This window comes from Meleagris gallopavo, chromosome 19 (assembly GCF_905368555.1).
Source record: "Meleagris gallopavo chromosome 19, MGAL_WU_HG_1.1, whole genome shotgun sequence".
Classification (NCBI taxonomy): Eukaryota; Metazoa; Chordata; class Aves; order Galliformes; family Phasianidae; genus Meleagris; species Meleagris gallopavo.
Window position 1 is genome coordinate 7598666 of NC_139422.1, and position 25106 is coordinate 7623771.

At 58.6% G+C, this 25106-nt stretch overlaps 1 protein-coding gene across 2 annotated transcripts in view; it reads left to right on the forward strand.

Moving 5' to 3' along the window:
* Window positions 1-221: 221 nt before the first annotated feature.
* Window positions 222-25106, forward strand: part of NOTCH1 (notch receptor 1) — a 35241-nt gene continuing 10356 nt past the window's right edge. For both annotated transcript variants that reach the window (XM_085239219.1, XM_085239220.1), the window contains exons 1-22: window positions 222-499; window positions 1898-1979; window positions 13177-13439; window positions 13900-14238; window positions 16655-16777; window positions 16897-17130; window positions 17249-17404; window positions 17487-17672; window positions 18045-18158; window positions 18784-18897; window positions 19844-20077; window positions 20365-20475; window positions 21171-21363; window positions 21449-21594; window positions 21833-21946; window positions 22731-22850; window positions 22952-23104; window positions 23449-23677; window positions 23799-24000; window positions 24100-24253; window positions 24388-24572; window positions 24719-24851. In XM_085239219.1, the coding sequence (XP_085095345.1) occupies window positions 442-499; window positions 1898-1979; window positions 13177-13439; window positions 13900-14238; window positions 16655-16777; window positions 16897-17130; window positions 17249-17404; window positions 17487-17672; window positions 18045-18158; window positions 18784-18897; window positions 19844-20077; window positions 20365-20475; window positions 21171-21363; window positions 21449-21594; window positions 21833-21946; window positions 22731-22850; window positions 22952-23104; window positions 23449-23677; window positions 23799-24000; window positions 24100-24253; window positions 24388-24572; window positions 24719-24851 (3643 nt within the window). In that variant the 5' untranslated portion in view covers window positions 222-441. The remainder of the gene's footprint in view (window positions 500-1897; window positions 1980-13176; window positions 13440-13899; window positions 14239-16654; window positions 16778-16896; window positions 17131-17248; window positions 17405-17486; window positions 17673-18044; window positions 18159-18783; window positions 18898-19843; window positions 20078-20364; window positions 20476-21170; window positions 21364-21448; window positions 21595-21832; window positions 21947-22730; window positions 22851-22951; window positions 23105-23448; window positions 23678-23798; window positions 24001-24099; window positions 24254-24387; window positions 24573-24718; window positions 24852-25106) is intronic.

The following is a 25106-nucleotide window of genomic DNA, read 5'->3' on the forward strand; positions in this document are numbered from 1 at the left end:
GTGCTCGGAGCTGCAACGAGCTATGGAGGTCTGCACAGAGCTATCCAGAACCGCACTGGAGCCGCGGCTACGACCGCACCGGAGCGTCCGGAGCCGCTTTGTGGCCGTGGTGGGGGGCGGTGGGGTCCCAGCGCTGCCCCTCGCGCCGTGCAGGGAGGGGCGTCCCGCTCCGTCCCATCCCGCGCCGCTCCGCGCCGTCCCGCCCCGCGCCGTCCCGCCCCCCCCTCCGCCCTCCGCCCGGCCCGGCCCGGCCCGCGGGGGCTGAGCGGCCGCGGGAGGCGCCGGCGCTCGGAGTCGCTGCGCTCGGCGTTGGGGCGCGGTGTGTTCGGGGCTCCCGGCGCGCGCCGCACGCTCCGGTTCCGCTCGGTTCCGCTCGGTTCGAGCCGGCTCGGCCGGCGACCTCCGGATCTATGCGGCTGTGAGCGGCGGGAGCAGAAAGGGATGAAACGGCTCTTGGCCACGGGGCTCCTGCTGGCCCTGCTGCCCGCCCCGACGCGAGGTGAGGGCCCGGCCAGGCTCCGGCAGGAAGTTTGCCGGCGGCGCGGAGCGGAGCGGTAGAGCGAGGCGAGGCGAGGCGGTGCGCTGCGGTGCTCCGCTCCGCTCCGCTCGGAGGCGGCGGGGGGTCCGTGGGAAGCGGAGCGCGGGGCCGCCAGGAGGGTCCGGAACTCGGAGTGCGGGGGGAGCGGGCTGAAAAACGGGGACGGAACTTTGGAGTTCGGCATCGCGGGGTTCGCGTGCGGAGAACCGAGCGGAGGGGGAGCGGGGTCGGTGATCCGGGACCGCCGCGGGGAGCGGAGCCGTCGGGAAGCGGAGCGAGGCGCTGCGGGCTGGCGGGGCTCGGGGTCGCGGTAGCGGGGCGCGGAGCCGTCGGGGGTCCCCTGTGCTCAGTAATGAGGACTGTGGGGGTCGCGGTGCCCGGTTCTGAGGATTGTGAGGGGTCTCGGAGCTCCGTACTGAGGACTGGGGGGTTCTGTGTGCTCGGCACTGAGGGCTGTGTGGATCCCGGAGCTCGGCACGGGGCTCGGCTGCACGGAGGTGCGCACGGCGGCCGCGCTCGTGCTGCTGTTCCGCGAGAGTTTTTGACCGTTTTGCAAATTTTTCTCGATTTCCTGTTTCTTGAAAGTCAGCCGGGTGCCCCTCGCCCCCCTCCTGAACAACCCCCCTCCCCTCCGCCTCCCCGACATCGGCCCCGGGGCGGATCCGTGTGCAGAGCCGCAAAGGGCAGAGCTGCCGTCGGGGGCCGAAGGGGGATGGGGGGTGGGCAGTGGGGCCGCCCCGACGGGCCGGGCAGAGCTGGAGCCTCTCGAGACGCTGTTTGTAGGGCAGAGCGAGGCCCACTCCCCGCTCCGTCCGCCGGGGCTGACGGGGTCGCTCCGCTGCTGTCGGGGGGAGGTTCGGTTCGGGCTGCGGCTCTGCGACGCTGCGTTCGCTCAGTGTGAAACTGCTTTGGCTGCACCAAGAGCGGCAGAAGAAGGGGAAGAGTGAGCCGGGGTGGAAATCGGAAGCGATTCTGGTACTTTTCGGCGAGTTGCTGTGGTAACTGAGCAGAATCCGGCTCCGAGGGCCAGACAATGAAACCTTTACTCATAGCAAGTTGTGCCGAACCACTCATTCTGGGACTGAGCTCGTGGCAGCCCACGGGCCAGCAGGCAGATGGTTTTTCCCAAATGCTATTTGTCACTCAGATGTCCTACCCAGTGCTTCTCCCCATCCGCCCTCCTGCTTTGGAAGGCACAGCCCACCTCCAGGACCACCCCAGGTTATCTTTAGGTCGCCCCTTTCCTCACTGGGGCAGTGTAGTCCTGCCCATTCCCATGGTCCCCGCGAGCCCATCCCCACAATGGGGTGCAGACCCCCAGGCTCTGAGCTGTGCCTGATGCTGTCCTTCTGTTCACAGGTGTGCGGTGCACGCAGCTGGCCGAATCCTGCCTCAACGGGGGCAAGTGTGAAACTTTCCTCAATGGGACGGAAGTGTGCCAGTAAGTATGGAGGAGCAGGAGGATTTCCATCTCCCTCAGCCAAAGCATTGACGTGCCTGTTGACTTTGCTTTGAAGGCTCTGGATTTAATAGGGCGAAATGCGTTTTCATTCCTTGAGTGGCAAGAATAACCTGCTCGTGTAGGAGTCGCCGCGGGTTTGGCAGGACTGGGCTTTGTTCCTGGCTGGGTGGGAAAACGTGGGCAGAGGGCCACGTTTGGCTGGTGTTAACCCAACAGAGTGCCCCGCTGATGGAGCGGGAGGGAGGGACGACGGGGGGGGTGGGAGGGCTGTCTGTCTGTCTGTCTGTCTTCCAGCCCTCCCCCATTCCTGGCCCCATAGCGTTGCCCTCCAGTCCCTGGCAGCTGGTTTCCAGGGCATCTCCAATAAGTATCCAAGGATGGTTGTGCTGTGTGGGTGTCCATCCATGGGGCAGTGCCCGCAGTGCCGCGCTGCCATCCGTGCCCGCTACTGGCACGGGGTGTTCTCAGGGCTGATGGTGGGGAAGCGGATGTGTAAAGCCTTGGGTCCCTTTGAAGGACCACCCGACCCACCGCAGCGATGGCCGATTCAGTCCGGGCTCCCAGGGAACAATAACCCAGAGAAATGAATAAGAGTGCAGTTCCCTTTTTAAAACTATTCCATAAAAGAAATCTGAATGGGCAAGGCTCTGCTTTCCGGCCAGATTTCCCCTCTGCCTGTTAAACATGGGCTGAGCTGAGAGCGGGCTGGGAGACGTTCCCACCCACCCCAAGTTTCCCAATAGGAAGTTCTCGGCGAAGGAACCCGAAGGCATTTCCAACCCCGACCTGTTGAATGGCACTTCTCCTTGACAATGCCTGCTGCTTTTCTGCAGCTCTGGGTGCCGTTACTCTGCCCGCAGCGCCCAGGCAGCCCCCACCCCTCCTCCAAGCGGAGCCCCCAAAGCCTTTGGTTGAAAATAAATCAGCAAATCAATCAGGCACATGAGCAATTTAATGGACAAAGGCTGGGTCCCTTTGTGAGCCACTAATGAATGCACGCCACTTTTTTTTTGCACAGAAGCCCTTACCAACGCTTGACGCTCTAAATCTTGTTTTCTTTCATTCAAAGAGCGACAGCTGGGATTCGGTCGAAATTCGGCAGCTATTGTTAAGGGAGGCAGATTAATGCTGTGTGACTAATCATGTATGGCTTCCCAGAATGCCCAACCCTCCGCCCCCTCCCCAACCTTACACCCCTCCTTTTCCTTGTGGTCATTCTTTCCTTTTTTTCCCTTAAGTCTCTGCAACTCCTGATTTACATTTCATGTGCAGATGGTGATGGAATCTAATTAGGTCTGATGCGTGCGAGCTCCGTTTGGGGGAGAAGCCTCCAGAGTAGCTCGGGTTGCTGGGTTTTCAGGAGATAAAGTTAACTTTGGGGAATTCTATCACTGGGAGCTGTGAACAGCCTGGCTGCAGGCACCAGGGCAGCTTTGCAGGTCCGTGTGAGCTCATTTTGCAGTAAGCTGTGGGGCTGGATGGGAGGACATGAGGGACGCTGGCAGCCTGGGCAAGGTGCAGCTTTCCCAGGTGCCCGACAGCAGCCTGCAAAGTGCTCTTTTTCACTTGTTTGAGTATCTCTTCACTAGGAGCTCCATTTCCAAGCTCCTCAAACAAAGCAAAGCCAACGGCGCAGATAGCGCTGCAGGAAGGCTGGCACTGCCCCTGGCGCCGACGTGCAATGCCGTGTGCTGGCTGCTGGCCACCTCTCTGCTCGGCCTGGCACTTCACTGACTCCAGCCATAAAGCCCCATTGTGCCGTCCCCACAAATCCAATTAGAAAGCAGAGTGAAATGAATCGTGTCCGAGGGGACGCTGCTCGAGTGGCCGCGCGGGGCAGAGCCGGCTCTGATAACTGCACGCCCCATTATCAGCCCTGTTAGGGAAAGGAAACCACCGGTGTGCAGTGAGGAGCACTCGAAGCCTTTATTATTTCCCATTTATTATGGTTTGGAGTGTGCAGCTCTTGGGGCCTTATCTTGCTTGTCCCGGCCAGGGTCTGGAGCTCCCACTGAACTCAGCATTGGAGGGGCTCTGCCTGAGCCCCTAAGAGCTGCCTGCCCCCCCTTGGCAGGAGCAGCGGTGCAGTTTTGGGGTGCCTCATCCCATACATAGCATTGGCATAGAGCCACAGCCCCCAGAGGTCTGGCCCTGGGGATGGGCCTGGCAGCCCTGGTGCTCCTAGCGTGGTTTTGTGGTACTGCTTGGCATAGTGGCACTCCCCTCTGACTGAGACATTTTCCCAGACAAAATGAGAAGGTTTTCCAAAACGAAATCATCCGGATTTGTAGCGGTGGCTGCTAATTACACTGCTGGATCGCTGTCTCTGCCTGGCATCCCCGCAATCAGTGGGGCTGATTTTAGGCTCCTTGCCACGTGACCATCGTTCCCAGGGCCTCCCTTGCTGCAGCAGGTAGAAGCAGATGGCGTGGGAGGGGGCTGCATTTCCAGCCCCGCCGCAGCAGCATCTCTGCGGGTCCTTTCCCACTTGCATTGCCCTGTTCAAGTCAGCAGAGGGTCTGGGTCAGCAGTGCTGCCCAGAGGAGCAAAAGTGCAGAGGAAAAGAGCAAGTTAAATTAAACTCTGTGCTTGCACTGTAAAAGGGTTTGCCAGAGCGCTTCCTCTGCTGCCAGGGAGTGTGGTGAGCACGTTGGGCTGGGTGCAGTGAGAGAAGCGCTCAGAGAGGACCACAGCAGCAAGAGATGACTTGTTCAGCTCAGAACCCTCTCTGCAGCCACGCAGGAAGGCTGGGGAGTGATGTGAGCCCCACAGCACGCTGTGCCCTCCGAGTCACTGACTGCTCAGTCATTGTTATCTCACTGCAAAGGGCGGAAGTTTCCTTCTGCTTTGGTTTTTTTTTTTTTTTTTTTTTTTTTTTCTCTCTCTCATGTGCTTTAACTCAACGTTATTTCCATGAAATAATAACAAAGAAAAAACCACCGTCTCCGTGCTGGAGAGGAAGAGGGTGGAGTGCTGAACAATCGGGCAGAGGAAGCCCTGAGAGCGGTGGAGGAGCAGTGATTCAGCCACGGGGAGAGCTCTCCATGGAGGCTGCAGCCTGAGCTCATTCTGGGAAAGAGCAAAGGGGGAATGGGTGAGAGGGGAGATTGGAGCACAGAGCACCACCTGCTGCAGTTCTGACTGAGAAACTCGCTGCTGGGGTCACCAGGACAGTGGAGTTTTGGCTCTTTTCTAGAAGGATCTGCCTGCATCCCTCCTCTCTGTGGCATCTCTGTGATTATCACTGATTCAGGTGGTGTCGCCGACCCCGTAACTCACTTTGTGTTCTGGGTCGTTTGCTGATTTCTGTTTGGATAATGTGATGGGATCTCCATGCTGGCTGCAATCCCCTGCATTCAGTATGGCTGTTTCCTGCAGGACCCATTAGTTCCAGCCCAGGTCCCACCTCCGGGGCGGTGATGGTTTATTGTATGCAGCATGTTACTGACACACATCTATGACCACACAGCCAAGCTGTTCCCCAATTAAAGGCAGTTAGCAAGGTTTAAAATAACATTGTTTGGAAATCAACTCGCTCTTTCCAGGCCTGGAGGTGTGGTGACCCTCGTTTTGCTCGTGTTTGTAGGTGTCCTGAGTGCTGTACATGAGTGGAATGTGAAATTTATAGAGCATCAGTGTATTTAACAAGGGAGTAGCCTCGGGGTGCAGTTACCACGAGCTGGTAAGTGCCGGATGGAGAGTTCTCTGTGGCTAATGTAACTCCAGACATTGAGGTTTCATACTGTGTATTGGACTGGAAGAGGCATGGGATGTGCCTTGGAAGTCCATGCAGAGGGCTTTTGCTTGAGTCGTGGCACCTCACTGGATTTGGGGTGACCCCATCCATCTGTCTTTGCCCACAGAGGGCTGACTGCCATTTTACCATCCTTTCCTTTAATTCCCATCCTCCAGCCAGGCTACACAACCGCAAAGGTGTGAGCTTGTATGTCAGCTCCTTGGGGTGCTCCTTGGGGTTGGCCTCCGTGGGTGCTGGCAGCAGCAGGTCTGTGCCACCCCCAGCACGAGTGCCCTGAGCCATGGGCGCTGCGTTGGGTCCTCACCAGAGCAGGGCTGAACTCATGCTTTGGTCTGGGGCAAATCTGCTGCACTTCGTATTGGCCAGAGGCACTGCTGAGCAGCATATGGGCTGAGCAGCAGGAATGCTCTCTTGCATTGAGGCTTCTAGGAGCAGACGTGTGGGTCTGTAGTGTGTGATGTTGGGAAGTCTTTGCAGCAACCCAGATTGCGGCAGCTCCCACCTGCAGCTCGAGCCCCAGGCCAGTGAGCCATGGCACCTGGTGACATCTCCAGGCTTTCAACCATCACCTCTTCCCCTTCCCCCACGGCAGGCTGGAGTTAATATTGGAAAAGCCAGTTAAAGTTTAGGCTGTGGTTATTGGGCCCTCGCACATTTCCAGCAAAGGGAGCAAAGTTGCATTTTAATGGGAAACTTTCACGCTCAGTCGAGTTGCAAAAATTTATTTGCGCACAGGTCATTTTCTTTTAACAAGTTTTCACCCTAATTCCCTTCCCCGAGATCTGAAATTAATGGTATTTATATGGGAAATGGATTTATTAAGTTGTAATGATGCCATAACGTCAAGCTTCTTTCGTGGATGGGGCAGGCTGCAGGTGAGCAGCCAGGTGATGGTGGGCTGGTGTGCTGCGTGGGGCAGCCCCTGCCCTTGGGCTTGGTAGAGCCAGCGGGGCCACCGGGCCGTGTGTGAGCCACCAGAGTCAGGCTGGGGCTGCAGGGCTGAGCCTTGCTTCTCCTCCTTGGCTCTGCACATTCTGGGATGCTCCGTGTGCCGTGGGATGCTCAGTGCCCACCTACAGCCATTCCCAAGGGAGCAATGGAAGGGTTTGCTCTGTCCCATCTCCCTTTGCCGATGATTTGTCCCAGTGGGGACCCCAAGGGCCGTATGGCATCTCTGCTCAGGGGCTGCGTCCTTCTGAAGGTGCGGTGATTTATTTTAAGGTGGGAATTACCCACGTGCGCGTGAATCCTCACCGCTTCAGCGCTCCCACCGTGCTGTGCATCCTCGCACAGAGGGAGCAAGGAAAAAAAGACTCTTCCAAAGGTTTTTGCAGCAGCTGGAGCACCGGGTCGCTGCCCTCGGGTGGGTGGAGGAATGCAGCTCCGGCTCGCGCCCGTCGGTCGGCAGAGCCCCGCGTGCCGGCTGCAGGGCAGCTGGGAGAGTGACCCAATGTGGGGGGGTCCTTCCCCAGCCCCCGGCCCCTATTAAAATGTTAGACACAGGCCCGGGAGTCAAAAGGCAGGGCGACAGACGGCCCTTTCACAGGGCCTGCTGCTCCCCGTGAAAAGGGGTTTCTATGGGACGCGGGGCAGGAATGCGGGCGCCGGGCGGAGGGCAGTGCCGGCCCCATTGTCTGCGCTGCTCCGTGGGGCTGCGTGTTGACACAGGGATTTCTGCTGGGCGAGGTGTCGGGGCAGCGCCATCCCGGCCTCCCTGGCTGAGCTCGGCAGCAAAGCAGGCCTTGGGGCCTTGTCATCCTGCTTGGGGTGCTTCAAGCCTATGGGGCGTCGCTTCCAAGGGGGTTTGTTGCCGGTGACTGATTTACAGAGCTCCGCTTTGCTTTAGTGAGGGGGTTGGATCCGGGGCTGTCTGTCCATCCCCCTCCTCGCCTGCTGTCTGTCTGCTGCAGCGCAATGGCTTTGGCTTTCAGTGGATTTTGTGCTGTAGGGGCTCCACGAAACGCCCCTCTCCTCCTATTTATAAATATCAGAGCTAAATATAGGTTGTTTAAACTCTTGGTAGCTGCTCAGATCCTAATCTCAGGTTTTATTTTCAGGATTAGGAGAGCGAGATAGAAGGCCCGCGTGTGTTCCTGGGGGAGTTCTCCATATATGGGGATCAGGGAGCGCAGTGTTTAACCAAAACGTGGTTTGGGGTGGAAAAAAAAGTCAGAGTTCGTTCGTCATTGCTGCAAGAGTGGGCAGCACTGGCACGGCTGCACAGGGGGTGGTGGGGTCACCGTCCCTGGAGGTGATGTGGCACTGAGGGATGTGTCACGGTGGGGTGGGCTTGGGGATCTTCCAGCCTCAGTGGTTGTGTGATAACTGAGCTCCTCGCTGAGGAGGAGCTGGATGTGTCCACCAAGAGTGGCTGTGATGAGCAGAGCCCTGCTAGGGCAGCCCAGCCGCACAAACAATGGGGCTGTGTGGATTTACACCAGCAGTGGATATAAAAAGCATCAGCTGGGAGAAAAAAAAATTGAGTGCCCATTGTTGAGGGTGGGAATGGAGTGAGTTCTGTCTTGGTCTCTTCCTTAGCCATCTTTCATGTTCATTGTGAATGAAGCTCCATAGAAAAGCAGCTCCTTCCCAGGTAGCTGCGTACCACCGTGGTGAATAGCCCAGCCACTCTGCTTACTATTTATATTGTTTTTCATTACAATGGGAACTTCGATTCCCCAACTGTCCTAACTAATGTCTGCTGAAGGAACAGAGCCGTGTTTTTGCTCTCTGCTTGGCATTGGTCAGAGGACCGATGGCTGCAGCACCGCTCAGTCCATGAGCACGTCCAGCTTTGGGAATTCCATGTGTTTCTCTCCAGATGAAAGTCTGGGTCTTAAAATCTCAATTAGATGGCTCGGGCTAGGTCAAAACTGAAATGAACCAAAAAAAAAAACACATCAAAGCATTGGGATTGCAGTGTGCTTTTTTTTTTTTTTTTTTTAATTAAACGAAACGGTAGATCTGCTCTCACTTTATTAACCTGATGTCACTCGATGTAACCTGTTGCTTTGCCAACCACCCTCCCTATGTGAAACTGTTTTTTTTCCCAGGCCGGTGTCCCGGCGTGCTTAATAACATGAGGCCAGGATGGGACTTTGCACAGAAACCACTGGTTCCGCCCGGCGCTGGTTTGGGGTGGTGAGGAGGAGCAGGCAGGGCTGGGAACGCAGCGGAGCAATGCAGTCCTGGTGGGTGCCAGGAACCATGCTGTGTGATGCAGGGGGAATGCAAGGCTCGGGTGGGCACTGCCAGCCCCTCGGGCCAGCACCATGCAGGGACCAAATCCCTCATTGCTGAGGCGTAGGGTTCCCAGTGTGGGCAGTGAACGTGCCAGAGGAGCGGGGTGTGACGCTGGGAGCTGCGGTGCTGCTCGCAGGCTGTGCCAAGAGAAGCCACTGACACAACTGGAAAAGTGACTCCTGCTGGTTGTTTCTCCTTCCCTTGGCTGGCGTCTTGCAAATGCATGAGATCTGTTTGTCCCGTTGGCCACTTGGTTCATTCCGTGCTGTCTGGATGGAGAAGGCATCGCACAGATGTGCCAAAAGTGGGACCCTCCATGGGGATCCAGCGCACCGTGTAGGCAGTGGCTGTGCTTAGTGACACAGGGCCATCTCTGCCTGCTGCAGCCCCGCTGGCTCTGCCGGTCCTTCGCTGGAGGTGTTCCCATCCTGGTCATGTATGCTCAGCCCTAGCAGGGAATCACCCGGCCCTGTTAGCAGAATCACCCCAAAATGGGGCCGAAGCAAAGGCCCGAGTCTTCCCTCCTCGGCTTTCCCACGGTGCTGTTGCCTTAGGGGAAACAAGACGGCCACTTGTGCTCCCAGCAGATGAGGAAGGGGTTATGCAGGAGCAGCTTGGGCTCCTGTCCCCTCCCATTGTGTGGTGCTGGGGACAGGGATGGGGACAGTCCCGTGAGCCCAGCACCTTTAAATGCTCCCCAGTCCCATGGGGATGGGTTCCTGCAGGGCTGTCGTGTCCCAAATCAGAACAAAGCAGTGCGTGAGCCGTGCCTGGTTGTCAGCTGTGCTGCTGGTGGCAGATGGCAGCTTAGCGCCGAAAGGAAAGCAGCAAAGCTCCTGAATCGAGCAGGGGTGAAAGGTCACAGGAACATCTGCCTCGGGATGGGATGCTTTCAGTGCCTGCATTGCTGTGCAGGGATACAACCTGTTGCTGACACGCTGGGGAAATCCACACTGAGTGGGTGAGCAGAGGGGTGATGGAACTGGGTGCTGCCCTGCAGCTCTGCTCGTGGGATGCTGGGATGTGAAGCCCATCCAGCTCGCCCTATTCCCACCTTTCATTCATGCTTTTAGTTAGGTGCTCTGCAGAGCTTTCTCAGAGCCCCACTGCAGCATGGTGCTGCTGTTGGGGACATGCTGAGGATGTGCAGCAGACACAACAAAGGCACGTGCCCGCGCCTAGCAGAGCTGTGCTTGGCCCAGACTCGGTGCTGGGAGTTTGGGAATTTGGAGCCGCCGTTCCCATTCCCAGGCTGTCCCCTGGGAGCTGCTGTCTGACCTCAGCTGGGTCTTTCTGCGTCGCCCTTTGTGCAAATTGCACACCAGGGACATCTGGGTCTGTGCAATGCTGCTGTTGTGCCGGGATACAGCAGTGAGCTCAGGGATGGTGCAGCAGCTCAGAGCTGGGGGGTGTGGGGGTGTTCCTTTTTGCAACAGCTGAAGGGGAGAAGCGTTTCTCAGGCGCTGCTCGGGGCGGAAAGGTGCTGGTATTTGTAGCCTGGGCACTTTGAAGCCACTTTCTAGTGGCCCTTCGGAGGTGTTTTGATGCTGAAGCACCCGCCCTGTCCTTTGCTGACACTCACCTCTGTAATTAAAGCGTAGCTTTAATGTCTCTTATGCTGATGCCCAGAGGCAGGTTGGGTTCAGTCTGGGCAGTTATTGCTTGGGAATCGCTAAAGGAAAATCCACAGGGTGACATTCCCTGGGCTGCCTGCGTCCCTCGGTGCAGTGCAGACCCTCTGTTGGGCACAGCAAGGGCAGTGCTGGTTTTAATGGTGCTTGCACTGTATTGCTTTTTTCTGAACTGCTGCTCAACCAGCGCTTCCAGCAGCTGGCAGTGGAGGAGAAATCCAACAGGCGAGCACCATGCAGTGCTCGTGCTCAAGCCCATCATCAGCCAGCCCAGACCCAGTGCACGAGGCAGCCCTGTGCCCAACCCTCCCTGCCCCTTTGCACCCTCCCCAGCACCTTGTCCCTATTGTGCTGTAACTCAGCTTATAAACAGGCAGAAAGCCATAAAAAAAACAAGGCTGTGATCTCTGAGGTTCCTTCCAACCCAGCCGTTCTGTGACTTCAGAGGTTCCTGGCAGCAGCCGGGTGTGCTGGTGGGACCCTGGGGGCCATTCTGATGCGTTTGGTGTGGTGGGAGCTGTGCTGGTCACTGATGCAGCCCCAAGCCCTGGCTCTGCAGAAAGCCCCAAAACACCCTTTGGTTCCCCTGCCGTCCCCGGTGAGCTTCTCCAGTTGAGTCACAGAACCACTAAGGTTAGCAAAGATGCTAAGATCACCAAGTCCCTCCACCATGCGCACTGACCGTGTCCCTAAACCTGCTAATGAACCTCCCCGCTCATCACCATGCCCAGCTCGGGGGGGACGTGCCCTGCTCTTGGCCGTGAGCTCCGAACACCAAAATTGGAAACGATCCGAGCGCTAATTGGGAGGGAGGGCTCTCCCTGTGCCCCATCTTGGTGGAGGCACAGCGGCACCACATCACCAATTCCCGCGCTGTCCCCGCAGCTCTTTGTCCGACACCGTTTTCCCCCCCTTTCATCCCCCCCCCCTCCCCTTTCTCCCATCTCAGGACCCCGTGACGCCGCCCCATCCGCCGCCAGCAGAGCCCGGAGGATTGTTTTAAGAAAAAAAGCGTGTGTGGTGCGGAGAGGCGGGGGCTTAACAGATGACTGCACACACTCAGCGCTCCGCCAGCGGCGTGCCTTCGCCCAGCCCCGCACAATGGTCCCTCTCAGGCAGCCGCGGCCCCGATCCTCGCTGTCCCCATGCAGCCACCCAGAAGCGCCGGCGCCCCGTGCTCGGAGCCGGGCATCGGGTACAGGCAGCTGCTCTGCCTCATTAGGATGCACACCTGCTCCCCGCCGCCCTTTGTGTGCTGAGCAGATGCCCTGATTTATTATTATACACATTTTCTTTTTCATTTGGCCTGGATAATGCCGTCTCATTAACTCAAAATGTCTCAGAATCCTGACAAATTCTCACACAATCCCCGACAATGAAATCAGAATTGGGTTAAAAGAAAAAAAAAAAAAAAGAAAAAAAAAAAGGAGAAAAGTAGGGGAAGAAGAGAGGGGGAGCAGGGCAGGGATGTGCTCCTGCAACAGCACAGTGGTTATGGCCACGGGAGCCCCATATCCAGGATTTGGGGTTGAGAGTGCGGGGGTCCCATGTCCTGCAGCTGGGATTGTGGTGGCCATGGGAGCCCCGTGTTCCAGTTTTGGGGTTGTGGTGCCCATAGGAGCTCTGTGTTTAAGCTTTGGGGTTGTGGTGGCTGTGGGAGCCCCGTGTCCCAGCTTTGGGGTTCTGCTGCCAATGGGAGCCCCGTGTCCTGCCTTCGAGGTGCTTGGGCTGTAGTTTGCAGACAAGCATTCTTTCCAGGCTGTGGCTTTCTCCATGCTTCCTACTCAGGGCGTAGCATGCTGGCACTGCAGGACAGGGCTGCAGCATTGCCTTGCTCCTCCTGTGCCTTCTCTACCACAGTGCCCATGGCAGCATGGCCAGTGCAGAATAGGATGTCCACACCATTTGCCCCCATGCAGCACATCCCCATCTCTGTGGCTGTGGGTGGCAGATGGCTGAGCCCATGGCCATCATGTGGGGACTTTTCTCAGGGCCCCCATGCAGAGATACCAGACTTGGTGAGGGTTTATCTTGGGGGAGGACTCAGCTGCTCTGAGCTGTGCCCCACCTGTTAGCAGCCAACGCCAGGCCTGTATTTCTTCCCGTGTGGCTGGGGTCTGTTGATGCAAAGGGTGAAGAGCAGGGCTATGGGCAGACAGCAGGGACTCAGCCCAGGGTTGCTGCAGGGCTCCCTGTACCAGGTCTGGAGGTGTGTGGGGCCGGTGCTCCCAGTTCTGTGGGGTGAGCCACGCGTCCCCCCCCAGGCCTGGGTTTCCTCTTCAGTGCAAGGGGAGTGCAAGAAGTGCTTTGGAATGAAAAGCAGGATGCCGGGCTTGGAGATTGTGGTTTTGCAAGTCTGTGCAGGCTCCTTGATGGGGGAAGCCTTTGTTGCAGGCGCCTCTTTCATCTTCCTCTCCTCTCAAGGTGCAGCTCAGCCCAGAGCCACTGCCAACACAGCAGGCCCGGGTGCGCACGTGGTGCCGGTACCCGAGCGGGCACCCTGCTCCCTACAATGTGTCACACTGATGGCATTTCTCACCCCCAGCTGCAGCAGTGCCCATGTGGGCGAGCGGTGCCAGCTGCCCAACCCCTGCCTCAGCTCCCCCTGCAAGAACGCCGGCACCTGCATCCCCCTGGTGCGTGGCAGCACCGCCGACTACAGCTGCGTCTGCCGCCTGGGCTTCACCGACGAGCTCTGCCTGACCCCTCTGGACAACGCCTGTCTCAACAACCCCTGCCGCAACGGGGGCACCTGTGACCTGGTGACACTCAGCGAGTACAAGTGCCGCTGCCCGCCGGGCTGGTCAGGTGAGGGGTAGCCCTGTGACAGTGGGACGGGATGGAGTGGGACAAGAGTTGTGCCAGGAGAGGTTCAGGTTGGATATCAGGACACGGTGAGTTCAGAGTCCCTGGAAGTGTTCCAGAATAGGAGAGATGTGGCGCTGGGAAACATGGTTAAGTGGGCATGGTGGGATGGGTTGGGCTTGGGGATCTGAGAGGGCCTGAATGAGTCTGTGGTTGGGTGGGATGAGATGGGATGAGCAGCTTTTACTGAGGGCTGCTCCTTGAAAACCCCACTGCTGCAGAAGGGCGCTGAGCTTTTCTGTCAGCACTGAAAACAAATGGAAAGGGTTGGTATAGCTGAGCCTGGGAGACGCTCAGCTGGGGGGAGTTATTTGCACCCCCCTGCAAACACAGCTCTTGAGGTGGCCCTGTGCCCCGGCGCTCAGAGCTGCTCTTTGCATCCTCCTCTTCCCTCCCTCCCCAGGTAAAACCTGCCAGCAGGCCGACCCCTGCGCCTCCAACCCCTGTGCCAATGGGGGTCAGTGCGTCCCCTTTGAAGTCCACTACATCTGCAGCTGCACGGCCGGCTTCCACGGGGCCAACTGCAAGCAGGACGTGAACGAATGCAACATCTCACCACCTGTCTGCAAGAACGGCGGCAGCTGCACCAACGAGGTGGGCACCTACCAGTGCTCCTGCAAGCCAGCCTACACCGGGCAGAACTGCGAGCATCTCTATGTGCCCTGCAACCCCTCACCCTGCCAGAACGGGGGCACGTGCCGCCAGACGGGGGACACCACCTACGACTGCACCTGTCTGCCAGGTAGGGGAGGTGTCGGGGTCGATTTGCTGCTTTTTTTCCTTCTCTTTCCCCTCCCTGAGCGCACAGTGCTTCATGCGTATCACCTCCTGGGGAGTGACAAAGCCAAGCGTTGCAGCACTCTGTGTTGGATGGCCCCGGGAAGATGTTGGGCAGCTGTGCCTTAAACAGAGAGGTCAGCTGGGGGCTTTTCATACGTGGTGATTCACCAAAATAGCTCTTCCAAAACAACTGTTTCAGCAGAGGCCCCTGTGCGGATGCTCATATTCCAGAATAAGAGTGCCTTTTTCCGCTTCAGCTTAATCCACTTCCAGACTGGAATTATTGTCCCGGAATAGCTATTTTAGAAAGTTTCCGAGTGCAGATGGGCTTGGGGCAGGGAGACCCTGCCCATGCTCACTGCTGCTCCCTCCGGTGAGTGTGGGAGGAGCCTGCCTTGCAGGGCAGAGAAATGAAGGGCAGCCTCCAAAATGAAGGGTTCCTGCAGGAGCTCAGCGTTGCCATGGGAGTCCCATCCTCCCTTCTGCCCCACCTTCATGGAGCATCCCTGTGCTGCCATCCCTCTGAGATGGGGACGGGCTCTCCCAGCTGGCAGAGATACGTCTGCATCCTGGTACTCGTGTCCAGATGCCCACATCCTAGTACCCTTATCTAGCTGCTTGCGTCCAGGTGCTCGGATCCAGGTATCCATATCTTGGGACCCAAATCCAAGTGCCCAAATCCAGGTATCCATATCTTGGGACCCAAATCCAGGTGCCCAAATCCAGGTATCCGTATGTTGGGACCCAAAACGATATGCCCGCATCCAGATACCCACATTATGGTCACCATGGCCCTGTAGGAATTCCAGTTTTCTCTCTGCACCTGCTCACCCAGGCTGGAGCAGAGCTCTTACGCTACCAGCAGCACTGGGGCTGATGCAGGGAAGGCAGCCTGGCCCCACAGAGCCAGCAGCTCCCAGAGGCACCGCTCAACAGGAGCGGCACTGCCGCAGGGTCGGGCAAGCTGAGGGTGGCAAGGAGCAGTGCTGGCCTGCCTGCTGCACTGCTGACACTGCACTTCTCCTGGCGTCGGGCACAGCGGGGTGAGGGATCGCCCTGGGGAGCATCGCTGCCGTGGGGGATCGGCGCTCACACCCCGCTGCAGCTGGCGGCTGCTGCCAGGGAATTTGCATGCTGTGCCGGCCGGTTCGCCTCCCATGGGTGGCGCAGCCCTACTATAGGGCAGGGTTGGTCCTTGAGGGGGACACTGGGGTTCTTTGGCAGCTGTGCCATAGGGCACGGCTTGTGTGAGGGCTGCATCGGCTTCTGGCAGAGGCACAGGAACCGGGGCCGATGCTGATGATAAGAGTGGTTGATACGCTGGTATGCAGCAAAAACAAAGTCCCCTTCTTGTTTCCTGACTGCAGCGGGTTTCTGAAAGTTAAACTAATCTTGTCTGCTTTATCGTGCCATCGCTGCAGATTGTAACCCTGAGTTTAAAGTAATTGCAGTACTAATTACTCATTCGGAGGGTTCAAAATTACTCATTCAGAGTGTTAGTGCTGGTAGGCAGGACATTGCTGGTTATTGCTGCTCAGCCTCAGCCCAACTGCTTAAGAATGAGGCACAAAATTACCTGCTCATCTGCTTTGGACTGGTGCTGGGGTTGGTGTGCGTTCTTCCCTGCATGGTCCCGATGTGGCAGTGCTCGCAGGAGCACACCCTGCCCATCCCCACCACTCAGCAGCATCCCTGTGTTGGTGCCAACCCCAGACCAGTGGCCATACTGGGGGTTGAGATGGCCGATATCCCAGTAAGGGCCGTTTCATTTCTGCTGCACATGCTGTGGGGTGAGGTCAGGTGCCGCACGGTTTCCATGCTATCAGATGGAGGTGATAACATGAACTCGAGCAGCCGGGCTGCGCTGAGAGGAGAGCTGAGATTTACACCGTGCTATGATTCACTCTTCGAGAGGCTTGGAAACAAAGAATTCCCCTGTGGGGGAAACATTGGCGATGAGGCTCTTTAAACGTGAAATTAAAGCGGGGTGATTCAGCACCGGGTGCCGTGAGCGGCGGTGGAAGCGGCCCCGGTTCATCCTGTCCCCATCACAGCCTCCACTGCTCAGGGTGAGCGTGGCGGGGCCGGGGGCATTGGCACCCTGTGCCGAGGATGGGGCTGCTTGCCAGGCTTGGGAGATTGCTCCCTCCTGGGGTAATGTGCGTGTCAGGAATCGGCTGGGGATGAAACCAGGCGCTAGCTTCAAAGGAGCGGGGCGGGGAGCGCCGGCGGGCTGTCTGCCTGCTAACAGCACCCAGCTGCGGGGATGGCAGGAGGAGAGCACCCCTCGGTGCTGGGAGCCCTGCGGGGCTGTGGGGATGGTGGAACTGGGTAGGGGCATGGTCACAGGGAGGTGATACAGTGGCTGTTCTGTGCAGGGTTCGCCGGGCAGAACTGTGAGGAGAACATCGACGACTGTCCAGGGAACAACTGCAGGAATGGGGGCACCTGCGTGGATGGCGTCAACACCTATAACTGCCAGTGCCCACCCGAGTGGACAGGTAGTGCTGGGGGACAGCAGGAGGACATGCTGGGGGACACGTCCTGCCCAGAGGATGCATAGCTGGGTAGAGAGAGCATGGAGGGCACAGGGAATTGATGGTGCTCCGTTCCTTCACAGGTCAGTACTGCACCGAGGATGTGGATGAGTGCCAGCTGATGCCCAATGCCTGCCAGAACGGGGGCACCTGCCACAACAACCACGGTGGCTACAACTGTGTCTGTGTCAATGGCTGGACGGGCGAGGACTGCAGTGAGAACATCGATGACTGCGCCATGGCCGCCTGCTTCCAGGGGGCCACCTGCCACGACCGGGTGGCCTCCTTCTACTGCGAGTGTCCCCATGGGCGCACAGGTGAGGCCCCATCCCTGCACCACCTCGTGCTGGTTGCAGCTCTTTGCACATCCCCCTTCCTCCCCAAGCTCTCCACGCATGGTGAGCTACGTGTCCAGCATCGTGCTGTTCCCCACAGGTTTGCTGTGCCACCTGGATGACGCCTGCATCAGCAACCCCTGCAACGAGGGCTCCAACTGTGATACCAACCCTGTCAATGGCAAAGCCATCTGCACGTGTCCTTCGGGGTACATGGGGCCAGCGTGCAACCAGGACGTAGATGAGTGCTCACTGGGTGAGTGTTGTATCCTGGCACCAAGCAGTTTGTGCAGCACAAAAGGGAGAAGTGTCCTATCAGCAGCATTTGTGTCTTGCAGGAGCCAACCCCTGTGAGCACGCGGGGAAGTGCATCAACACCCAGGGGTCCTTCCAGTGCCAGTGTCTGCAGGGCTACTCAGGCCCCCGCTGTGAGATCGATGTCAATGAGTGTCTCTCCAACCCCTGCCAGAACGATGCCACCTGCCTGGACCAGATCGGGGAGTTCCAGTGCATCTGCATGCCTGGTGTGTGGGCACACCTGCAGTGATGTTGGGTGCGGGCAGGGAAGGCTTCATGTGCTTGTGAGCACGGATTTGGGCAGGTAGCTATGAGAGGCTGCTGTGCCTGGGGCTAGCATCAAAAACCTGTGTGGTGATCTGGGAGTAGGGACTTGGGCACCACCAGCCCTCCGCACTCTTCCTCTTGCTGGCTTGGGATGTGAAATCTATGGTGGATGGTCACACGGGTGCTTGTGCATAAGGTCCCATCGGATGGAGCGTGGCTACTGGGCCGTCCTCATAAAGGCCAAACACCTCCCTGGTGCCAGCTGCCCATCCTGCCATGTTGCACGCTGGTCCCATGGCACCGAGCTGACAGGGTGCTGGGTCTGTCTGCAGGATACGAGGGCGTCTACTGTGAAATCAACACAGACGAGTGTGCCAGCAGCCCCTGCCTGCACAATGGCAACTGCCTGGATAAGATCAACGAGTTCCACTGCGAGTGTCCCACCGGTACGTGGCATCCCTTTTCTGCATCCCTTACAGCATCCCTGGTGCTGAGTAACTACCTGGGCAGTGCAGAGCTCAAAAGTTGGCTCTATCCATTGCAGAGCTTCAGCCCTGCAGCAGTGTGGGATGCTCACAGCAAAACTGTGCCATGAGTGGCATCCCCATACGTGCAGCAGGTTGGGCGCAGAGCTGCCACTTTGGGGATTTTTTTGCCATTCCAGTGATGGGTTGAGCCCCATTGCTGCACCAGTCCATGGGAGAGGGGAAGGTGGATTAAAGCTCTCGGCTTTGCACTTGAAAAGGCCCCTCTTTGGGAAGGAGGGCCGGGGGCCGGGGGGCCTCGCCAGCCACTTTGAATGCTGTGTCAAAGTCACGGGGTGGAGCGGAGAATGGGGAGACGGTTAATCTGTGAAAGGAGGTTTTGAAGTTCAGAGACTTTGCTCCTCTAGAGATGTAAATAAGATGCTCTCAATGGCGGGTCGCAGCCCCGCATTCAGGGCCCCGCGCAGCCGTCCCCATGGAAACCCGGCGCCCCGGCTGGGATGTGGGGGGCCTGGCGGGACCTGTGGGCGGCGGGGAGGGGGTGCTCCAGCCATTGGCAGGGATGCAACGTCTGCCTCTGTTTCAGGGTTCAACGGGCACCTGTGCCAGTTCGACATCGATGAGTGCGCCAGCACCCCCTGCAAGAATGGGGCCAAGTGCGTGGATGGCCCCAATACCTACAGCTGCGAGTGCTCCGAAGGTAAGGTCCCCGTGTCTTTGGGGGGCTTGGGCACATCTGAGCAGGATTGAGTCACCTTCTGCCACGTGAAGTGCCATAAAACCACATCAATGAGTTACTAGCAAGGGAAGTGCCAGTCTTCCCAAAACTCACCGCAGATGCCCGCTTCCAGCCAGTCCCGTAATGAGCCTGGTGCTAACGAGGTGTGGCCCCGCAGCGCCCATCCCACTGCACCCCCCAGCAGCGATGGGGAAGGAAGGAAGGAAGGAATAAAGCTGCCTCTATGGGGATGCAAGGTGCAGGGCTGCGGGGGCTCGACGCACCGAAACCCAAGGAGCGATTGCACAGAATGATGACTTGAGCCCTGGTGGCAAACAGTGGCTCTTTTGTGGAGCAGCTCCCGCCAGAAATCTTCCAGCTGAATGGCCTCTAATTAGTGTCTTGCTAATGCCAAGCCCCGATGAAAAGCTGCTATGTGGGCTTGGCGGGGTCTAGTCAAAGCTGTACTTTGTCTTCGGCTCTCCACCCCCAGCCCATTGGGGAGGGAGCTGGCCAGGAGAATAGGATCTGCTGGGGGGTGATTATTCGGGGGTGCATGCGGCCGCCCCCCCTGCACGCTCCGGGACGAGACGCGGGCGAGCATGAGGCCCCACTCCTGAGCTGAGGCAGCTTACTGCAGATCATTGTGCACCCTGGGACAAAGCTTGCAAGCTGGGCACTGAAAGGCCCTGTGGCTGGGGGGGCTCTATTGCCCTGTGCCATGCACTTGGGGGGGGGTCCTGCTGCATTGGTGTGACTGGTGGAGAGGGTGGATGCTGCTATGTGCCCAGCTCAAGTGGGCAGGAACATCTCATGTCATGACCCTGTGTCCCCTATCATCACCCCAGTGCCCTCCATCTTCACCCCAACATTGTCCATCTGCCCCCCAACATGCTCCATCCTCACCGTGTGTCTCCAATGGCTCCAGGTTTCTCGGGTGTACACTGTGAGATCGACATTGATGAGTGCAACCCCGACCCGTGCCACTATGGGACCTGCAAGGACAGCATCGCCGCCTTCACCTGCCTCTGCCAGCCCGGCTACACGGGCCACCGCTGCGACATCAACATCAATGAGTGCCAGAGCCAGCCCTGCAGAAACGGGGGGACCTGCCAGGACAGGAACAACGCCTACAACTGCCTGTGCCTCAAGGGGACCACGGGTAAGCAACGGGAGCACCTGGGGCGGCGGTGCCAGCGAGGCACCCAGCCTGGGATGGTTTGATGCGCTGGGAGGACGCTGCCAGCAGCTGCCCTGGTTTTGGGGATGGCCTGGGGCGGGGGTGTCCTCGGCCAGGGCGAGTTTTCCCAGTTTAGCACCCGCACCCCAGCTGGAAGCTGTCTGCGGGGGAGGCTTTGTTGTGGTGCAGGAGCAGCGCCCGTGGGGTTTGTTGTGCATCGTCAGCAGGGCTGGGGGCACCCTGCAAACACCCCCGCTTTCCTCCTCAAGGGCCCAACTGCGAGATCAACCTGGACGACTGCGCCAGCAACCCCTGTGACTACGGCAAGTGCATCGACAAGATCAATGGCTACGAGTGCACCTGTGAGCCGGGGTACACAGGTGAGAGTGGGGCACGGCGAGGTGAGGACTGGGGCACTGTGAGCGGCCGGGGGGCCGAGGTCTTGGGGATGCTCTGCCCCTGTCTTGGGCACCCGGCAGTGCTGCCACCCCAGCCCAGCACCTCCCGCTTGTCTGAGCGGGCGATTCCAGCTGGAGCCAAAATCAAAGGCGTTCCAGTGCCGGGAATCTGACTCCCATTGCATCCACTCCCATGGGTATCGGGTTGCTGCCTTGTCTAACTGGTTTGTTTGATCAACGCTGCAAAAAGCAAAGAGCTTTGATAGCAGCAGACCCTGCCGGCTCCCCGCTCGCGGCAGTGAGGGCTGCGGGGCCACGCGGCTCTTTGTGCTCCTGCTTGCCAGGAGCCTTCCATAAAGCCATCCTTTGTCAGCCTCAGCAGGTAGGGTTACAGGCTGAAATTGGCTCCCTCCGATAGTCCCTCCTGAACCACAGGAGCCCACAGCGTGGCCCCCTCCTGACTGCAGTGATTTCCCCTCCTGATTGCACTGAATTAAGCCAGGAGTGCACAGCAGCAGTGTGAAGTCCCCTTACCCCAGAGGCAGGCCTGGCACACGTGTGTGCCCAGAGACCCGAGCCTTCAATATCTGAAGGAGTCTACGTGTCCCCAGGAGACTGTGAACCTCAGTGCCGTGTCCCTGCTAGAACTGACACTTTGCTGCTCACCTCTTTCCCAGGGCGCATGTGCAACATCAACATCGATGAGTGTGCCAGCAACCCGTGCCACAATGGGGGCACATGCAAGGACGGCATCAATGGCTTCACCTGCCTCTGCCCCGAGGGCTTCCATGACCCCAAGTGCCTGTCCGAAGTGAATGAGTGCAACAGCAACCCCTGCATCCACGGGAGGTGCCACGATGGGCTGAACGGGTAGGCTGGGCACAGCACTGCTCACACCAAAGCACGATCAGGTGGCACCGAAACCTCTGCTTTATGCTCTTGTTTTTCCCCAAAGTTACCGCTGTGATTGCGACCCGGGCTGGAGCGGGACAAACTGTGACATCAACAATAATGAGTGTGAATCCAATCCCTGCATGAATGGTGGCACCTGCAAGGACATGACCAGCGGTTACATCTGCACCTGCAGGGAAGGGTTCAGTGGTAAGGATGTGGCTGAGGACACTGCCCTGTGCCAGGGGCTGGGTGGGAGCTCCAGGAGGATGTCCCCATTGACCAGAGATGTCACTGGAGGCACAATGGAGATTCCTACACCAGGAGGGAATTGGGGACCTTTGGCAGTCTGGGGTCCCGTGGCTTAAGCTGACAGCAGGAGGTTCTCCATGCCCCTGACTCCATCTCACCTTGTTTTTAAAGCTCTATTTCCTTTTTTCTAACCCAGGACCCAACTGCCAGACCAATATCAATGAATGCGCTTCCAACCCCTGCCTGAACCAAGGCACGTGCATTGACGACGTGGCTGGCTACACCTGCAACTGTCTCCTGCCCTACACAGGTGAGGGGGCAGGAGCCCCTCAGCCCTCCTATAAGGCTGCAAACAGGTCCCTCTGCTCTAGGTCTTCCCCTATGCTTCCCTTGTGCTGCAGCACAGCTGGAGGAAACTGAGAGGAGCACTGAGGAACAGCTGGTCAGAGCTTCCTTATCTTCCTCCACTGCAGAGGGCAGAGGCACTGGGAACCCACCCCACTGTGATGGGGGCCTTGCTGGTTCTCCCACTGTGGTGCCCTGGGCTGGAAAAAGCAGTCTGAGGCCGCAGGGCCGGGTGATTCTGCTGAGCTGATTCCTGTTTGCCGTCCTCTCGCTTCCGCTCGCACAGAGCAGCAGCCAGAGCACAATAGCAGGAAGCCGTGAGCTGTTTCCTGCCTTCAGCAGTGGTCATAGAAACCCCTGGGGGGAAGGGATGGGGATAGGGCAGGAGCGGAGGGGAAGGCTCTGGAAAATAGCAAAGGGCAGTTTGGGAGATACTGGCTGACAGGGAAGATAAGGTTTTGGAGGGAACGTGTCCCTTGGCTGTATGTAAACAGGAAGAGCAATGGAGTAGGGGGGGGGAAAGACACCCTGAGCAGCACTTCCCTTCCAGAGGAAACGTGCAGCCCTTTAACGAGGCCCAGATTGCAGGGGTTTAAAGATCTGTGGGGGCCAGGGGTCATAGCGATGGAGGGAAGGGCTCTGGATGGACAGCCCAGGCCCTGCAGAGGAAGCAGGCTGAGGGCAGGTGGAGGCTGCGCGGTCACCATTTTCCCTTGGGAGGTGGTCAGCGGGCACCTGTCCCTGTGCAGGAGCCACCTGTGAGGACGTGCTGGCCCCCTGCGCCGGCGGCCCCTGCAAGAACGGCGGCGAGTGCCGGGAGTCGGAGGACTACAAGAGGTTCTCGTGCAGCTGCCCACCCGGCTGGCAAGGTGAGCCTGCTCTGCCAGCTGCGCCCAGGGCACAGCAACTGGCCCTGGTGCTTCTGCCAGTGCCCCCCAGCTCACGCGGTCCCCGTCCTGCTGTCCCGTAGGCCAGACGTGCGAGATTGACATCAATGAGTGTGTGAAGAGCCCCTGCCGCAATGGGGCCACGTGCCAGAACACCAACGGGAGCTACCGCTGCCTGTGCCGGGTGGGCTTCGCAGGCCGCAACTGTGACACCGACATCGATGACTGCCAGCCCAGTAAGAGCCAGGGACACCCAGGGCTGTGTGTGTTCCCCAGGTCCCCAGGGCTGGGTCAGCCTCCCCGTGCTCAGGAAGCTGTGTCTCTGTGTGGGTCTAGGTTGTGGGGCTTTGGGAATGTCTCGGCCCCATCCCCGCGGGGCTGCGTCAATCTAGGCCAGGTGGTGGCTGGCAGGAAGGAGGCTGGGGGGGGACGGTGACGTGCAGGCAATGAGCGAGCGTGTCCCGTGTGCTTCATGCTTTCCCAGCTGGGGCTGGGCTGGCCTCTGTCCCATCCCTCTGTGTGTGGGGATAACACCAGGGCTGGACCCGTTGCACCTAATGCATGTGTGCCCCGTTTCCAGATCCATGCCACAACGGTGGCTCCTGCTCGGATGGCATTGGCACGTTCTTCTGTGAGTGCCTGGCCGGCTTCCGCGGGCTCAAGTGCGAGGAGGACATCAATGAGTGTGCCAGCAACCCCTGCAAGAACGGGGCCAACTGCACCGACTGCGTCAACAGCTACACCTGCACCTGCCCCTCCGGCTTCAGCGGCATCCACTGCGAGAACAACACGCCTGACTGCACTGAGAGGTACTGCCAGCATGGGGCTGGGGTCTCTGGGTGGGTTTGGAGGGGTTTCGGGACTGGCGTCCAGTACCAAGAGTGTCAGCTGTGGGGGTGACTCATGAGGATGTGGTGTATGTGCTCCCAGCTCCTGCTTCAATGGGGGGACCTGCGTGGATGGCATCAACACCTTCACCTGTCTCTGTCCATCCGGCTTCACGGGCAGCTACTGTGAGCACAACATCAACGAGTGTGACTCCAAGCCCTGCCTCAATGGGGGCACGTGTCAGGACAGCTACGGGACGTACAAGTGCACCTGTCCTCAGGGATACACGGGGCTCAACTGCCAGGTAGTGAGAAGATTCCAGGGGTCCCTGCATGCAGGGATGGGGCTTCATCCTACAGAAGCTTCTCTGGGCCTGACCTCCTCCCTTGCTTTCCTTGCACAGAACTTGGTGCGCTGGTGTGACTCCTCACCCTGCAAAAATGGGGGCAAGTGTTGGCAGACCAACAACCTGTACCGCTGCGAGTGCAACAGCGGCTGGACGGGGCTCTACTGTGATGTCCCCAGCGTCTCCTGCGAGGTGGCTGCAAAGCAGCAAGGTACATCCCTGCCATCGTACCCTGCGCACGGCCTGGGGTTCCCCAGGTTTCCCAAGGATTGCTGTCACATTTTGGGATGCGCCGTTTCCCTGGGTGTCACTGATGTCCCCGCGTCTCACTGCTCTCCCTGGCAGGTATCGACGTCGCTCATCTCTGCAGGAACTCGGGGCTCTGTGTGGACAGTGGCAACACTCACTTCTGCCGCTGCCAGGCCGGCTACACCGGCAGCTACTGCGAGGAGCAAGTGGACGAGTGCTCCCCAAACCCCTGCCAGAACGGAGCCACCTGCACGGACTACCTGGGGGGCTATTCCTGTGAGGTGGGAGCTGCTCTCTTGTGTTGGGCTCTTTCTGGGAGTTGCGGTAACTCAGGTGGATCGGGAATAGGTCAGGTGTTTGTGTGTCCTGTGCACTGTGCAGCAACTGGGTGAAGGTCTCTGACAGCTCTCCCCTCCTCTCCTCACAGTGCGTGGCTGGTTATCATGGAGTTAACTGCTCAGAGGAGATCAATGAGTGCTTGTCCCACCCATGCCAGAATGGAGGAACCTGTATCGATCTCATCAATACCTACAAATGCTCCTGCCCCAGAGGAACTCAAGGTAAATTAATTCCCCAGGCTGGGGCATTAGTGGGTGGAATGCAGATATCCTTGGTATCTGCTCATTAGCTGCTCGGGCTTGCAGAAGCAAATGCAGCAATAGAGGATTGCGTGTGCTGGCGGGCTCAGCCATCAAGGCCACGCAGCCTTGGACACGAGCTGCATGGGCTGCGTGCTTCCCACTGAGCGGTGGCTCAGACTGCCATTGAGTTGGTCAGGCTCAGCCCCTTCACAGGGAAGGTTCGCACGAGGGACC